At 32.6% G+C, this 18,747-nt stretch overlaps 1 protein-coding gene across 6 annotated transcripts; it reads right to left on the bottom strand.

Moving 5' to 3' along the window:
* Nucleotides 1-9,834: 9,834 nt before the first annotated feature.
* On the bottom strand, nt 9,835-18,456 carry LOC115721305 (uncharacterized). 6 transcript variants are annotated; one of them, XR_004012430.2, is made up of 9 exons: nt 18,092-18,456; nt 16,505-16,533; nt 12,212-13,084; nt 11,741-12,118; nt 11,552-11,656; nt 11,226-11,473; nt 11,078-11,149; nt 10,706-10,985; nt 9,835-10,072 (listed from the first exon to the last, which is right to left on the bottom strand). XR_004012430.2 is itself a non-coding variant. In XM_030650579.2 (8 exons), exons 5-8 carry the CDS (start codon nt 11,322-11,324, stop codon nt 10,041-10,043), a joined length of 483 nt encoding a protein of 160 aa, XP_030506439.2. In that variant the 5' UTR covers nt 11,325-11,473; nt 11,552-11,656; nt 11,741-12,118; nt 12,212-13,084; nt 18,092-18,456; the 3' UTR covers nt 9,835-10,040. The 6 variants fall into 6 exon arrangements, 3 of the variants coding, with proteins under 3 accessions (XP_030506439.2, XP_060966884.1, XP_030506438.2); XR_004012429.2 differs by lacking the exon at nt 16,505-16,533 and having other exon boundaries at nt 11,741-11,830; nt 11,912-12,118; XM_030650579.2 differs by lacking the exon at nt 16,505-16,533.
* Between the last annotated feature and the right edge of the window lie 291 nt (nt 18,457-18,747).

Raw genomic sequence — 18,747 nt, 5'->3', positions numbered from 1 at the left:
ATCAAATTTTAAAAATAAGAAAAGAAGTAAGCAAAAAAGATTTTTACCTATTTTCAAATTCAAATTACACTAATATCTAAAATTAATTTTAAAAATCAAATTAATTTATTTCTGATAATTAGATTTGAAATATGAAAGTAAAAATCAAAATACAAAACTACACAAAAAATCAAAAGTTAATTCCATGAAATAGCATGAAAAATCGAAGAAAAACGAAAAAATTTTGAGCTGTACGGACGGTATGCAAAGCACACCATCCAGGTGCACATCCTTGGGCGCAAGGGGCTGCTTGGGCGCACAAAGGGTGCTGCCAGCAGCCAGCCGCGCGCACAAGTGTGTGTCACCACCCCCGATTTTTTCAAATCTTCAAAAAATCATAACTAATTCAAATATAATCGAAATTGAGTTCTGCAAAAAAGGAAATTGCTTAATTTTTTCCAAACTATCCAATTAAAATAATTCCAGAAACGAAAATTCAATTATTTTTCATAAAATTTCACAAGCATCAATCATTCATCATATAACACACAGATCAACATGAAACCATCCAAATCAACATATATCATCGTTTTAATTCATATTTTATGAAAGTAAATCATTACCATGGCTCTGGTGCCAGTTGTTGGAAATATTTTGCCAGGATCTAGATTTACTACCATGTATGTTTCATTAATATCCTAATATGAATTCTAAAACAATGAAATAAACACATATAAAGTTTAGGAAACCTTACATTGGGTGCAGCGGAATATAATAACTCCTTCTGTTCAGATCTCTAGCCCTTGATTCCTTTCTGTAGCAGAACATAAACAAGATTTGAACCTGGATCTCTTTCTCTCCTTCCTTTGATACTGATTCTCCTTATTGATTGGATTCTACACAACCTTCCACACTATGATTGAGATACCACTTGATGTGCGTGGGCACTACTCTATTCACTCAAGGTGTTTCGAAATTGAAGAGAGGAAAAGAGAGAGAGAGAGAGAGAGAGAGAGAGAGAGAGAGAGAGAGAGAGAGAGAGAGAGAGAGAGAGAGAGAGAGAGAGAGAGAGAGAGAGAGAGAGAGAGAGAGAGGGTGGCGCATGGCTTTTTCTGAAAGGAACAATATGCAAGTCATAGTTTCCTGTAGCCATCACTTTCTATTTATAGAATGTCATCTAGGTTTAGGTTAGAATTGTATGGCATTAAAATAATAGAAAAATAAAATGGTAAACCCTTTGCATAGTGGGGCGGCCATATAAGGAAATTGGGCCTTACTTTGCCACTTTCCCATTTTGTTATTTTTCATTCCCATTTTCTCAAAAATGTCAACTTTCCAATTTAACCATTTAAATGCCAATTCTAATTATTTAATAACTTAAAAATAATTATTAAATAATATTGTCATTTAATATATTTATTAATTTAGACATATAAAGTCTCTTAATTACTAAATAAATCTAGAATCTCTTTTCTTTACAATTTTTCCCTAGCTTATTGAAAATTCATAAAGTAGACATAGTCTAACTTTAGAATTATAATTGATAAATCAAAATCAATTAACTGAGTCTTACAAGCAGTATGGTCTCAACTAGTATGGGGACCATGGACCTATATAAACTGAGCTTCCAATAAGTCGAACCGAATTTACCAAGTAAATTCTCTAACTTATTAATTCCTTATTGAATCCACACTTAGAACTTGGAATTGCACTCTCAGTTATATAGAACGCTCTATATGTTCCACGATATAGATAGGCTATTAGTTATCCATTGTTATAATCCTAATTTGATCAATGACCCTCTAAGAGATGATCTACATTGAATAGGCACTAAATTACCGTTACACCTTCAATGCATGTTATCCTTAAAACACTTAGCTCCGTATAAATGATATTTCAGCGAAGTGAAATGAGATCTCCACCATTTATCTCTGTTTAGCCAAGCTCGAAGGATATCATCGTTTCACTTCTAATTCTTATAGAAGTTATAGACTCCATATTTATGTTAGCGCTCCCACTTAATTATACTATCATGTTCCTAAAATGTACGTATCACCCTGACCCAAAAGTAGGCTTAACTAACAAATCAAAGAACATGTATAGTACTCTTGAGATCGAACCTAATCATATCAATATTAAGATCATTTGATCTAGGATCAATGGGTGATATTGAATTGAATAGATATTACGATAAATTTTAATATATCTAATCAAAGTTCAATATCGGTCCCTTCCAATGTATACTCCATACATCCGATTCTGGTAAACTTTGCCAATGCCTTGGAAAGGACATAACACTTATCCAAGGTGTAAGAATACCTATCGCTGATTATCATGTCAGTCTAAATCCAGTGAATTGACAAATTAGGGAATAAACTTTCGAACATATAATTAAGATTTTATTCCACTGTGCTGACAACACTATAATCATTAACATATTCATATGTTCTGGACTTAAATAGAATTCATACATTATATATATAATCATGAAATAAATCATGTGAATCATGCAACATAAAATGTTATTTCTAATCTTTATTAATAAATAAATTTGATTATATTGAAATGGGTTTTATTTAGGGCACAAAACCCAACAGTATTCTCTCCGTAATAGGATTTGACAGGTTATATTCAATATGAACTTTCCTCCGCCATTACATTTCCTTATTCACAAAATCCTTGATATTATGAAATTCCTCTCTATTTGTTTACTCTTCTAGGGATACTGGATTCTTTACTTTATGGCAACTACTTTTGTGTTAGTCAGGAAGTAACACTAGTAGTTAATGAATTATTGGTACAATGACAAAAACTGTATAGAACTTTCCATAAACTCAATAAGTTTTTTTCCTGCAACTTTAACATTCAGTCTCACTGGTAGAGTTAGAGACTTTAGATAGGTTTTTACACTTATCTAAAATCACTACTCCACCCCCAGAGTAATCACCATCTCATCAGTAGACTTTCTAGCATAAAGGCAAGTCTAGAAACCTGATTTGGTGTAGTCTAAGAGTATTAAAATACCACCCTTGTCAACTAACAGATAATTCCTCTTCTTGATCTTAAGTTTCATTTGGTTGTCTTCTAATGTTCCTTTCTTGGATTAATCTAATACTAACTCATTACTCCCACTCAACAGCAGGTGTCTGGTCTAATGCATGCTAAAGCAAATCTGAGAGCTCTCATTGTTGTTCCTAAGGAATTCCTTCATGTATTTTATCTTTTCTGGAATAGATAAAACTTTCCTTAGATAAAATCTAAGTCTAGAAGTCGAAAAGCTTCTATAGATAGCCATTAGAAAAATGCTCTAGCAACTTACTAAAGTAAGTTGCTTGCACTTAAGTAAGTAAATTACCAGGTTTACCATAAGCCACATGTTTAGATAATCTTAAACCTTGAACACTAGGATCAAGAAGTTTTATTAATTCCTTTCTTGTCCTTGTAATAGAAAACTTTTGGTTACTCCATATGAATGGTTTTAACCATAGTTCTCTTGGCTTTGCTTCTTAGTTCCTTATTCTGACAATCAATTTCGTGTTTAAACAAACAAAGGATTTTGTCACAAGTATCTTCCAAGTCATAACATGGTGAGTTCCTTGAAACCCTCCCACTACGATAAGGTACCGTGACTTTCTGTCTAAGAACACTATTGGTATTATCCTCATCGACTGTGTCAAGACAATAGAGGCAGTGGGACAATCTTATATTGAATAAGATGATAGAACAATTTGGAATCAAAATAAAATTTATCTCCTCTACTTTGCTACTTTGTTTTCAAACTTAGTCATTTTTTTTAGAAAATTAACATTTGTTAAAAACAAATAATTTCTTATGAAATTTCCGTCTTTCTTCAAGAAGATCCAAGGACAAATTAAAAAGTTCTTGGTTTTCCTCTTGATTATGAAATTTGCATCTATGGGTTGGAATGTTAACTTCTACTTGTAACATTACTTTTGAGCCGAACGCCAATGAAAGTGGAGTGTGTCCCGTCGCTGTTTTCTCTGTCGTTCTGTGGGCCCAAAGCACCGGTGGTAGTTTGTCTACCCATCTTCCTTTAGCAGCGTCTAACTTCTTCTTAATAGTATCTTTTAAAGTTTTATTAACAACTTCTACTTGTCCATTTTCTTGAGGTCTATATACTGACGAGAAAATTTTAATAATTTTATTCCTCTCACATAATTCAGTGAACAATTCACCATCAAACTGAGTTCCGTTATCTTATACTATTTTGATTGGGACTCCAAACCTGCAAATGATATTCTTGATAACAAAGTCAAGAACTTTCTTCAAGTTATGGAAACTAGAGGTTTGACCTTTGTCCATTTTGTGAAGAAGTCGACTGCCACCACCGCGTATTTTGCTCCTCCTTGCCCTGTGGGTAATGCCCCGATTAGATCAATCCCCCATATTACAAATGGGTATGGCAAGGTCATCATTCTCCACTTTATTGGTGGTACGCGAGGTATATGTGGAAACCTTTGGTATTTGTCCCATCTCTTAACAAATTCATATCTATCTTTGTTGATTGTTGGCCAGTAATATCCTTGACGAATGATCTTCTTGGATAGACTTTGCCAACCTGCATGGTCCACACAGAAGCCTTCATGGATTTCTTTGATTATTTCATTGGCCTTTGCTGGTAACACACATCGTAAGAGAGGCATGGAATAACCCCTCCTATATAATTCGTCCTTAAATATTGTATAGCAAGGTATTGAGTACAATTTGCGTGCCTCGGTTTTGTCTGGAAGAAGTTCTCCATTGACTAGATACTTGACAATAGGTGTCATCCATGTTGGTGAAGTATCTATCATCTCAATTTCTTCCTCTTCACATATGCTTGGGTCACTCAAGACTTTAACCGGTACCAAATATAACTTGTCAAGATCATATTAGGATGCTAGCTTTGATAATGCATCTGCATTAGCATTTTGTTCTCATGGAATTTTTCAATTTTAAAATAATCAAACTTTTTCAAGTTCTTCCGAACCTTCTCTAAACATTTTGCCATTTTCAATCCTTTTTCTTGGTGTTCTCCCAAGACTTGATTTACAGTCAGTTGTGAGTCACTAAAGCATGTAAGATTTTTGACCTTTAGTGCCTCAGCTATTCTCAAACCTATCAACAAGGCCTCATACTATGCCTCATTGTTTGAGGTATCAAACTAGAATCTTAACGCGTCGTGGAATTTGAAGTTGTCAAGCAACAACATTATAACTCCTGCCCCGAGCCATTCTCATTTGAAGCCCCATTTACATATAATTTCCATGTCTTTATTTTGCGTTCAACATCTGGGTCTTCTTCAGAATTTATCCCTTCAATTAGAAAGTCAGTCAAAGCTTGCCTTTTAATTAAGATTCTTGGGTTGTAGGTTACGTCAAATTGTCCCAATTCAATTGACCACTTTATCAATCTTCCTGAAGCATCAGGTTTTGATAAAACTTGTCTTAGTGGTTGATTTGTTAAGACTTTAAGGGCCCGTTTGGTACACATGACTGGATTAGATTAGACAGGCTAATTTGTTCAATCCAGTGTTTGGGCATGTTAGAAGTCTGGATAACTAATCCAGCTAATCTCATATGTCTGGGATTATTTATCCCATCCAGCAGGGTGGGATAAATAAACGCATACAAGTGAGATTTTTTTATCATTTTTTAAATTTTAATTTTATTAATATATTTTAAACTTAATGAGAATTTAATTGAAAGAATTATCACACATTTATTATAATTTTTTTATAAAAAACTTATTCATTTAAATTAGTGAAAATGTATAATTTTAAATTATTGTACATAAGTTTTCAAAATTTAAAATATTATTAATTAAACAATAGTTACTTAAATTGATTCTAAGAGAAACAATATGACATTAAAATTATATATTATTTTTAAATTACTAGAAAATTTATAGAAATATTTTTAAAATTTAATATTTATATTAAATAAGTGTTTAACATAATTAATTTTATATTATTCAACTATTTTTATTTTCATATTTTAATTATTTATTAAATAAAAAATATGATAAACTATTTTATTATATATCTATGATATATAATTCATTATATAGGATATATTATTTTCTTTTATTTTATAATTTAATTATTTTTTTATTTATTATTATATATTTTAATTTTAATTTAATATTATATATATTTTTTTTAATTTAAGTTTTTTTTTCTAAAAGGAAATAAATAAAATAGTCCAGTCTATTCTTAAACCAAACACATGATTACTTTCAGCATAATCCAATCTTGTCCAGTCCAGTCCAATCCTTTTCAGTCCAATCCTACGTACCAAATGGGCCCTAATTGGATGCGCCTAGATATATGGTCGTAATTTGCGAGATGCATGAAATAGGCATAATGCAATTTTTTCAAGAGGGGGGTATCTCGACTCTGCCCCCAGTAACCTTTTACTGGGATAGTAAATAAGTTGCTGGTGTTTACCCTCTTCTCGCACTAAGGCCGCACTAATGGAATGCTCTAAGACAACTAGATAAAGGTATAAAGTCTCTCCAGTTATTGGTATGGCCAAAACTAGGGGTGTTGACAAATGCTTCTTTATGCCTTTAAAAGCTTCCTCACATTCTTCTATCCATTAAAATCTCTTAGTGCCTTGCAAAACATTAAAAAATGGAAGGCATTTATATATTGACTTTGAGATGAATCTATTTAGTGCTGCCATTCTCCCCATCAAATCCTGAACTTCTTTTGGCTTTGTTGGTGAGGGCATCTTGATTAGGGCCTTTATTTAATCTGGGTTGGCTTAAATTCATCTTGCATTTACTATGAAGCCTAGAAATTTTCCTAAGGAAACCCCAATGGAACATTTCTTTGAATTAAGCTTCATATTATACTTTCTTATACTTTCTGAGTATATCAAAACATTCCCTGAGATCCTTTGTGTGATATTTACTTTTTATCGATTTTACTAGCATGTCATCAACGTAGACTTCCATATTTTGTCTGATTTGGTTCTTAAACATGCAATTCACCAGTTGTTGGTACGTCGCTCCAGTGTTTTTTTAATCCAAATGGCATGACTTTATAACAGTAAAGTCGCATATTTGTTACAAAGCTTGTATGCTCTTGATCAGGGACGTGCATTTTTATTTAGTTATGTCCAGAATATGCATCCATAAAAGTCATCAGCTCGTGTCCTGCTATCGCATCCTCTAACTGGTCGATCCTGGGCAGTGGGAAACAATCTTTAGGACATTCTTTATTCAAGTTTGAAATATCTATACAAGTTCTCCAAGTGTCGTTTTGTTTTGGGACAAGAACTAGGTTTGAAATTCACGAGGGATAGAAGGCCTCACGTATGAAGTCATTGTCAGCAGTTTGTCAACCTCTTCTTTAAGTGCCCTTTGTCTCTCGGAGTCTAATGGTCGACAGTTTTGTCTTTTTACTGGATAGCTGGGGTCGATGTTTAAATGATGACAAATTACACTAGGGTTTATCCCTATCAAATCTGAGTGGCTCCATGCAAATTAACCTTTGTTTTCCTTTAAAAAATCAATTAATTGCTATTTTAGTTTTTCTTCTAATGTTTTCCCAATGTATACAAATTTTGTGGGATTATTTGGATCTAAAATAACTTCTTCCAACTCTTTAATAGGTTTGAGCTGACTATTTTCGTCTTGGATTCTAGGATCCAGATCTTCTTCTTTCCTCTCACCTTCTTCTATTAAGATTACCATCAATTGATGATTGGCTATCCTATTCTGAAGTTCTATTCGATAACACTCCCGAGCCAATAATTGGTCACCTCAGACTACTCTTACTCCTACCTGTGTTGGAAACTTTACGAACAAGTGTTTGATTGAGCTTACTGCCCCCAGTCCAATTAGTGTTAGGCAACCCATCAATACATTGTATACTGATGAAAGATCAACAACTAAAAATTCTTGCATAAGCGTCGTTGATAAGGGTGGCTCTCCTACAGTCAATGGAAGTTCAATGATGCCTTGCCTGGCGACACTATCACCCATAAATCCACACAAGCTAACCATACAAGGTTTCAACTTCGCATTCTCTAATCCCATCTCTTTTAGTGTATCCTTGTAGAGGATGTTGACTGAACACCCATTGTCTACCACCACCATTTTCATCCTTTTATTGGTGAGCTAGACTGTTACAACGAGAGGATCAACATACGGGTATTGTACATGTTTTGTATCTTCCTCCAAAAAGATAATCGAAGGTTCATTGGATTTTGCCTTTTTCAGTGGTTCTGGAGCAAATCTCGACTGTCCATTCTTTATTTCATTAATAAACCTTTTCTGCACATTATTACTATTTTTAGTGAGGTGTGACTCCCCTAAAATGACTAGTATATCCTCGCCCTCAACAGGAGGAGGATGCATTCTCTAGTTATTCGGGTTATTAGGGTTGTTATGCTGGTTAGGCTGGTTAGGCTCGTTTCCTTGATGTCTTACATACTGTCTGAAATATCCTCGTGAGATCAGGCTCTCTATCTCATCTTTCAATTGTCGACATTCTTCAGTTGTATGCCCTACGTCTTTGTTGAATCGATAGTATTTTGTTGAATCTCGCTTATGTCTCGCATGCCTCATGGGTTCAAGCTTGCGAAATGCAACCCTGTTTTCATAAGCGAGGAATATATTCTCGCAAGTCTCATTTAACTCGGTGTATACTAAATAAATCGAAACATACTTGTCGTGCTTTTTTTGTTTCTTTTTATCCATAGTTGAATCTCTCGAGTCATCATTTCTTTTTGTGTTTGAGCCACTAGGATTGTCCACTTTAGTCGAGATTGTACTTGTTGTTGCCTTACTTGTGCTAGGTTTATCTCCGAGCCAGATTTCAACAGCTTCATTTCATTTCTTGCTTCTTCTTTATGCACAAATTCTTATGCTCTTTCATTGAATTCATTAATGTTCCTCAATGGGCGACCCTGTACATCATCCCATAATTCACCTGCAGCCGTGGATAGGTCAACTGTGATCCCCGCCTGAAGTGCAATAAGTTGAATATTTTCATTTAGGTTTCTGATGTTTGCAGCGGTCGTGCTAAAATGACTTAAATAAGCCTTAAGTGACTCGCCTGGTTGCTATTTTATGTTGGTTAAGGACAATGCTTCAGGTCGTCGGTCTCTAGCGTCTCTAAATTGATTTTTGAAGTCCTCGGACAGCTGTTTCGAGGAGGTTATGGAGTGATGGGTAAATTTATCAAACCAGCTACTCGCAGCTCCAGTTAAGGAGGTTGGGAATAAAATGCAGTGCAAATTATTCGAGACTCACATGATAGTGTTAAACTTCTTCAAGTGAGCGCACTACAACAAAAACTGCTTTCAATAAGACCATAAAAGTCTTATGAAAAGATACCATAACACTTTATGAGGGCTTAAGAAAAGCAGTGCTATCGTAGATCCGACCTTTTTACATAACACATTTTCATAGTTATACATATGTGTTATTATATAATTAACAATAACACATTGGTTGTCTTATTTTAATGAATAAATAAGTTTTTAGTTATGTTATTTATAGTTAATTCTATAATACATTTGGTCAATTATAAAATATTCTTATAGTATATTTTTTAATAACACATTTCTTGCATTATATAAAATAGTTTGCATAACAAACATTTATACTTATAATTATAAAAGAAGCAATAACACGTTTTTGTGTTATTTTTATTATTTGAAAAGATTCAATCTTTGAAACTATAACATATTTTTGTGTTATTTTTAGTATTTGGAATGCTTCAATCTTTGAAGCAATAACACATTTTTGTGTTATTTTTAGCATTTGGAAAGCTTTGATCTTTTAAGCAATAATACATATAGTGCATTATAAATTATATAAATATATATATTTAAGTGCTAATTATATGATTCATAAAATATTCATAAAATCATATGTATTCAACATTAAATAATTAATCCTTAAAAAATATTAAATAAAATAATAAATAATCTAAAAGTCTTAAACCATTCAATACTAGTTATCGAACAACAAAATATTCAAGAAAGTATTCTTAAGCTTTCAACAGTTCTAAAAGTTCTTCCAACTACCACAAAATGCCTTCAAAATTAAATGCCCATTCGCATTTCACTTGTAGCATCTGAAAAGTAAAACAAAAGAAAAACCAATTAGGCTTTAAAGTATGAAATCATTCATACATAGCTAATACTATTATTAATCAAGCTCATATGAGATTTTATATCAATTTAAATACAGATGTAATGAAGGCAAAGAAAGAAGCATTATTTGAATTTTCAATAATGGATAATAATAAGGTGATAAAGAAAGGGAAGAAAAATATTTGTACAGTGTTCTGATCACCCATAATATAGAATTTAACCCACTAGAAGACACAAAATGTGAAAAGGTATTAATATGTAATTAACAAGCATTGATGCAACAAAATCAAGTCTAATATTCTAAAAAAAAATAACACTCTGAGTAAATCAAAGCACAAACTATAGTTCTATATTTATTGAAAAATTAAATCTTAGAAAGATGACACATGTATTCCATGATAAAAATATGTACTATGATTATATGATAAATAAAATTGAGATTTTACTATATGACAACATATTTAAACAAACAATACCATCATGATAGTTGAAATATTATCAAAATACTATCATAAAACAAATTATAACATGTATTAAACTAATTATTAATCTTATTTAGAACAAATACTAATTTTTAAGAAATAAATAAAATCATATTATAACTAATTAAATACCTCTTGGAATAACCTTTTTAGAAGGCCATACAACTGTGGAACCAACAGCTTCTTGTATCGTAAGCATCACATAGTTAGGACAAAATAAATAAGCACCTGGGACGATAGCAACATCAACCCATAACCGCATAAATTCTGGTCCAAGGGGAAGTCCATGTATCTCTATGTTTGGATCACTAGAAATCCAACGACCTTCAGCAACTATTGTATCTGACAAATCAAGCATGTAACAAGCATTCATCGCTTCTGTAAAATTATGGTCCTTTTTTAGTCCAACACTCTGCAAAAATTGATTTTACATATAATCTATTAGCTTTCATATCCATAATTTCAAAAAAAATTCTTTAACCAATAATAAATTTGATAATTTACCTTAGGAGAAGGATTATTGTTGGATTGGGTAACATTAAGGGATTGTCCCTCACTTGGTGTTTCTTTACCACCCTAAATTAAAAAGAAAGATATGTTGCATTTAAAATTACAGATGTTGAGTTGTATAAGTGAAAGAATGAATTGTTACCAAGTGTTCTTCAAGTAAATCCAACATTTCTGCCATTTTGAGCTTCATATTGTGTTGCTCTTCTTCTAACTTACAGATCTTGTTATTAGACATATTCATAACATTCAACTTTGATCTTGTTACCCCCTTCCTTGTCCGATTAAACGACCAGATTTTGGGTCACCAAATAATTTTGTTAAGGCATCCTTCTCTATATTTTCTGTAATTTCAGAGTTTGGATCTTCACGTATAATGTTATCCAGTTCTCCCTGTATATGAATGAGTAAGGCTGAAGTACAATTATAGAAAACGAATGTAATTATAAAAATTAATTGATAAGTACTCACAAAAATTTTCGACGCTGTCGGGTTAATCGGTTCACCATTCTTCTTAGTATGGGCTCTCCGAAAAGCCTCAATCCTAGATACTTTTCCCTCTTTATTATCTTTCTTCTACAAAGTACAACAATGGACAATATAACCAAGGAATATAAAAATAAAAAACAACATACAATCAATCAAAATGTTAATTGTTACCATATCATAGATTGTTCGAGCGTAACCTCTTCGACTTAAGGTGTGTGGAACAACTTTCTTTCTTCTCTCTTGAAATTTGGCCCTTATAGCCTAGTTAATAAGAAATAAATAACACTAGGTAAAACATAACTCTATCTACACTAATATCCAAGTACTTATTTCTAATCTTACCATATGTTCTTTACTAGTTTTTTGAGTAACAAATGATCTCCATTCACCATCACTTTTTATGCAATCATGCTTCATGGCTAGTCGCTCACTCTCATTTTTTGCATCGTTAAGCTCTTTGACTAATCTAGACTTTCCAGATCTCCATAGAGATGCCATCATTTCAAAGCACATCTTCTTTTGCCAATCATCATATAAATCATATTGTGCCTACATAAAGTTCATATTAAGTGACATTATATATATGTTATGAGGAGCAGAGTGTAAGGGAAAAAAACAAAATTATATAACCTGTAAGGCTACCTAAATAGATGCCCAAAGAATATCTTTCATGATTGGTGACATTTTCCTCCAATCTGAAATAGTATAAGGAACTACCTCCCTCACAAGAGCACCAACATAAGAAGAAAATTGCACAGAGTTAGTACCAACCGGTTGGCCTTTTTCATTCCAATTTATTTTCTTAAGTCATTGTTTCTCTTTGTAAGATTGGCCAAAGTAGTTCAGCCCCTAGTCTTCTTTACTGAATTTATTTTATTCACATTTGCATCTTCAGGTGTTCCATTGTTCTCATTTTGATTTTCCTCGTTTGTTTTTTTGTAATCTTATAGATTTTCTATGAGCTTGGTTCGTTTGATGCCTTGCGAGCGGGGAAATGGCTACATTTTTCCTTGTGTTAGTCATTTTCCTTGGCTGTACAAGTTCCACCTCAGCCATTTCACATTGTGCCTCAGCTATTCCTTCAAATTTTGCCTGAGCTACATCTTCAACTTCCTTATCTGCTATGTTTTCACATTCATCCATTCCCACCTCTTTAAAAATCATTTCAGCGTCCTCCTCTACTTGATAATTAAGGAATCTTCTAGTTCTTGAGCTTACATGTGACATTTCCAAGTCTTCCACAATATTATTTAGATTTGGCTCTGTATTATAGATCATACGACGAGAAGATGCTCTTGTACTAATAGGTGGTGAATCAATTACAACATTACCAGGTGTAGAAACCTTACGTAGAGAACTCCTTTTCTTTACAACAGGACTTTCAAGGGTTGTATCTTCCCAATCAGTTTGACTCTTCAATGTTGCTTTTCTTCTTTTTGCCACAATTTTGCATAAAGCACCTGGTCGTATGTGCTTTCTTGGATTCGTAGAGTTTTCATTTTCAAGTGGAAATTACTGTAAAAAACATAATTAAAATATATTGTTAGGAAAACTTAAAAAAAATACAACATGTAATTCTCTTGATAAACCAAAATAAATTAAGGAAAAGAAACAAAAACTATAAAAAATAAGTAACATAATATCAACTAGCGAATAAATAAAACTACAATTATTTTAATCATAATATACCAAAAGTACATATGGAAAAATACAAAAAAAATTATCTCAATCAAAATACATTAGGATATAAAAATGAAACTCAATGTTCTTCATTATAATGCTCTACAGAATCACTAGATTCTACCCCAAAACACCCTCTATTTGAATCTTTTAAAGCTATATACCAATTAGATGACTCATTCTCCCTTGCATAAAAGGCTTTTTTAACTTGTGATGCTAACACATATGGATCCCTAATCGATTGAGCTTGACCTATATTAAAATTTACAAGTGTATAGAAATCTAACTTCTTTACACCATTTCAAATATTCGTCCAATCACACTGAAATAGTGGCACTTTAAATGTACGATAATCAAGCATTATTATATCATTGATAACACCAAAATACTCCTCTTTCTCATTCAATTGCCCACTGCCATGTGATTCCAAGTATACACCATTATTTTGAGTCATTTTTTCAACTCCTTTCTTATGGAGACGAATTCCATTAATCATGTAACCTTTGTAGGAAGTAACACTACGACTTGGGCCTTCAGCCAATTGTGCCAGCATATCATCTACCTTGTTAGATTTAGAAATCTGAAAAATAAAAATATTATGGTCATCAATTTGTATAAGAAGTCTAAATATTCACTTTTGTTTTTGTAATACAGTCTAACCTTCTCATAAAACCATAAGGGGAAACTTTCAGAATGTCGATTCCACAATAAAGTTTGATTGTTCTTCAATTCTAGATGCATTTCTTTCAACTCATCCATATGGATATTGAGAAATGGTGCTACACTATCTGAATTGAACAACACATATCGATGTGCTATTGAAATGTTTGCTTGGTTAAGTTCAAAGCATTCAGCAACTGATAGTGGATTTTCTTCAATCAATGTAGTATCTTGATCATCATTTTGCTTCAAAAATGTCTCACAAAAGCGTACACATTCAACAGCAAGATAGCGATTCGCAATACATCCTTCTGGTCGTGCATAATTTGATACAAAACCTTTCAATACTTTCATATACCTTTCAAAATGGTACATCCATAGAAAGTGCACCGGACCACAAAGTCTAACTTCTCGTGCTAAATGGACAACCAGGTGAAATCATTGGATCAAAGAAAGAAGGTGGGAAATATTCTTCCAATTTGTAAAGAATTTCAGCAGCTTCTAATTCTAATTTTCTAATCTCCTCCTTCTCAACAACACGCTGACACAATCCATAAAAAAATCGACAAAGTCGAAGAATTGTCTCTCTACAACGATCTTCCATCAAACCCCTTATAGCAACAGCCAACAATTGTTGCATAATCACATGACAATCAGGAGATTTAAGTCCTATTAGCTTCTGTTTTTTCAAATCTACACAGTTGCTAATCTTAGAACTATATCCATAAGGCAATTTCAAGTCAAATACCCTCTTACAAAATAAATTCTTATCTAATTTTGAAAGAGTGTATGCTGCAGCAGGAAGACGAGTAATGCTCTTATCTTCATAAGGATGGAGATGAGACATTATGCCCATCTCTGTCAAATCTAATCTTGAGTTGTAGTGATCTTTTGATTTTCCTTTACAATCCAATAATGTGTTAAGTATGCTTTCACAAACATTTTTCTCAACATGCATAACATCAAGATTATGGCGAACAACCAATACCTCCCAATAAGGTAGCCTAAAAAAAATAGACTTCTTCTTCCACCTTTTTTCTATCTCTGTACCACGGACTCGCTTTTTGCCCTTTCCAAAATCGTTTGTTACTTTGCTTAACTGCTCAACTACTTCAACACCGGTCATTATAGTTGGACATTGTGGTGCTCTCTCCCTTGCTCTTGCAGATTTATATTTCTTCTTTCGATAATGGTGTTCTTGTGGTAGAAATCGAATATGATTCCAAAAGGACATCTTCTTGCTATGCTTCAACCAAACAACATTTGAGTTTTCACCACATACTGGACATCCATACTTCCCTTTAGTTGCACATCCAGCCAAGTTTCCATAAGCTAGAAAATCGTTTATAGTCCATAATAACATGACCTTTAAATTAAAAAACTTCTTTATAGAAGCATCATATGTATAAACGCCTTTCCATAATTCAAGTAACTCATCGATTAAGGGCTCCAAGTAAACATCTATATCATTTCCAGGTTTTTTAGGCCCAGGAATCAACATAGATAGAAAGGTGAATTCATCCTTCATGCACATCGATGGTGGTAAATTGTAGACAACAAGAATTATCGACCAACAACTATATGTAGAACTCATATTTTTGTCGGGATTAACCCCATCAGCAGCAAGTCCTATTCGAAGGTTGTTAGATTCGAGTGAAAAATCTGGCCATCTATCATTAATCACATCCTAAGCCTCTGAATCTACTGGGTGGCCCATTTTCCCATCCATTCGTTTGTTAGTTGCGGGCCACTTTAACTTGTAGCTGTTTTTTCATGTTTAAACATCCTTTGAAATCTTGGTGTAATAGGAAAATATCTTAACAATTTTGCAGGTTGTCCTTGTAAAATCTCCCCTGTGTCTTCATTTTGCTTCCACCTTGGATACTGACAGGTGGGACATACTTGGGCATTAGCATTTTCTCTTGTATACAAACAACAATCGTTCACACAAGCATGGATATGCTTATAGTTTAGATCAAACGTCTTTAAAAACTTTTTAATTGCATAAATAGATGTTAACAAGAGATTATCTTTTTGGCAACATTGCTTTGATCATCTCTAACATCTCACAAAAGCCAACATCTGACAATCCATGCTTTGTTTTTAGATTGTATAGCCCAACAATGGATGAAATTTTTGTGTACTTTGTACAACCTTCATACAATGGAGACTCAGCATCTTCTAATAGACTATCAAAATCAACCTCATCATTATTGTTGTCAAAATCATTGACATTACTTGAATGAACTCCAGCAGCCCAAAATAAATCATATTCAGAACTTGTCTTTGTCGTGCTTCTTTCAATTGAATCTGATCTTCCCCATGATGAAACCATATTTTGTAAGATCTTTCCATGCCCCAAAACACTAAGTGTTTGACAACTTCATCTAAAAGTTGATGTCTTAAATTGTGACATTTGTTGCATGGACAAAGAATCTTGGTCGGAAAACCAAGATTTATTACTGCTGTTTTAACAAACTCCCTAGCTTTCTTCTCATATTCTTCAGTTGTTCTACAAGTTAAGACCACACTTTAATATCAAGTGTTACAACTTAAACTAATATCTTAAAAAGCTATACGGTATTATTTACTAACCTGTTAAGATGGATCCAATTTTTATCCATCTGCATATCATAAGCTTACACAAATCAAAAAACAAAGATGCGTAAATCATATTGTTCATAGTGGATTTTTTTTTTCTTTTTGCAATTCTAGTTACACAACACCAAATAAAGATATATTAAAATCTAATAAAAAGTATGTATGCACACACACAAAAATAATAAAGTCACAGCAAAATTCAAGAAAATATCATTTTTAGAGTCAATATATATTGTCGATGTTCTATTTATCAACTAGTACGTAACAAATTTGATTAGGAATATATATAGCATGAGTTCTACATACACAAATTTTTTATATTAATTTATACACTATTTTTTATGGACATTTTGTAACTACAGACAACCACTTTCGTGTAGAAACCCCTCAAAATCAGAAACATCACTGTACATTTCAAATTCTAGTAGATGAATACAAAAAAAAAAAATGGTAAGAGAGGATAAAGCCAAGGGCCATAGATAATGACCCAAATAGCGTCAAAGAGGCAAGCCCTTTCTTAGAGCCATCCTATAGCAAATTCTCATCTTTGAGAATTGAGTTTATAAACCAATATTGCTCTTAAGGAAGAAAAAAATTAAGAAGCACACCAAAACATAAAAGAAAAAGAAAGAACTAAATACAAAACTAGAGAGATATTTTAACACTTTTATACAAACATATAATCCCAACAATGTTCACCCACATAACACTTCACCCACATGTCATTTCTCTCGTCACATGCAAATCCTAATCACCCTTATATATACCAAACACACCTTTTTCATATGGCTGTCATATTATAATACATTCATTACATATCTCTACCACCGCTGCTCTCTGTTGAAATGTTGTTAGCATGAGTTTCATTATTGGTATTATTGGTCCGTGACTCTTATCTCTTACTTTCATTATTTATTTTTATTCTTATTCTTGTTTAGCTCTTTATATCTCTAAGGTAGGTCTATATATATGATTAACAAGTATTTGTTATCTTGTATACATATACGTATATATATAAATATATATACATGACATGAATAAAAATACCTAAACTCTCTAAAACTTGTTGAGAGAGAAGCCACAAAAACAACAACAAGAAAAAAATTGTGACTGAAATGCAAAACTAGAAGATTTTACTAAAACACAATTTGGGAAAAAATTCATAATCCATTCTAGCATAATCTCAAACATCTGATTACCTAAAAAAGGTTTTGGGACATTAGTAGGATTTGAACTCTCATTCCAGATTGAGATGGAATGTGAATTAAAGACTTAGCTTTACTCTAATAATAGAAGCTTCCATCCTTCTCGTGAGAAAAAATTCCCAAACCAAATGAAATCAAATAAAGCAAAAAAAAAAAAATAAATAAAAACAAAATACTATCAAATGAAATCACATTTTTATTTCCAATCAAAATGAAATGAGAAATTGAAGTGTTTATTTTCCTAGAAAATTAGGTTTTGTGAGCATTAATGAGAAGCTCAAATGGTACCTTGAGAAGAACAAGACAGAACATATAAAAAGAAAAACCTAGATATCAAGATAAAAGAAAAAAAAAAATCTAAAAGAGGCATACATACCACAAATGAAGAGCTATCGGGGTGAGCTTTTTCTTTTCCCTCAGTGACAACAACAAATGGCTGAGGAACAATTGCAGCCTTTCTCGGTCAATTGTTCTGGCCAATCTCAGATCTCACGAACAGAGGAGGATTTCAAATCTCAAGGGATTGGGGTGGATGAATGAAGGAAGAACTGAAATAAAAGAGTTCAATAGAATAGACAATAGACTATAGAAAGAGAGATATATATGCTTCTATAAAAAAATAAAATGTATTTCGTGAGTTATATATACAAAAGAAGCGAGTTCTAAAGAAAATAAAATTTTTTATTTGGTGAGTTATATGATCACCCGCCTATTTCTTAGCGGGCTTTCTAAAAAAATATACCCCCGACTAATTTTCTATTTGAGCTACTATAATATTTTCTAAAACTCATTAACTATTGTACAAAATTCATGCTTGTCTTAACTAGTGTAACACTTTTTGAAATGAGTTATATTCATATGTTAAGGAAAGCATTTTTTCTTGTAGTGGCGACTGGGTCCGTAGTCCCATCATACTGCACAACATGTGATTTTTTGAATCCTTGAGGAAAATCAGAATTTAAGATGACACCTTAGATGACACCTTAGACAAGTATTTTTACAATATGAAACAAGAAGATTGTATAAATAAGA

Source organism: Cannabis sativa, chromosome 2 (genome assembly GCF_029168945.1).
Source record: "Cannabis sativa cultivar Pink pepper isolate KNU-18-1 chromosome 2, ASM2916894v1, whole genome shotgun sequence".
Classification (NCBI taxonomy): domain Eukaryota; kingdom Viridiplantae; phylum Streptophyta; class Magnoliopsida; order Rosales; family Cannabaceae; genus Cannabis; species Cannabis sativa.
The sequence above is the reverse complement of the archived record's forward strand: the minus strand, read 5'-3'. Positions and strand labels throughout refer to the sequence as shown.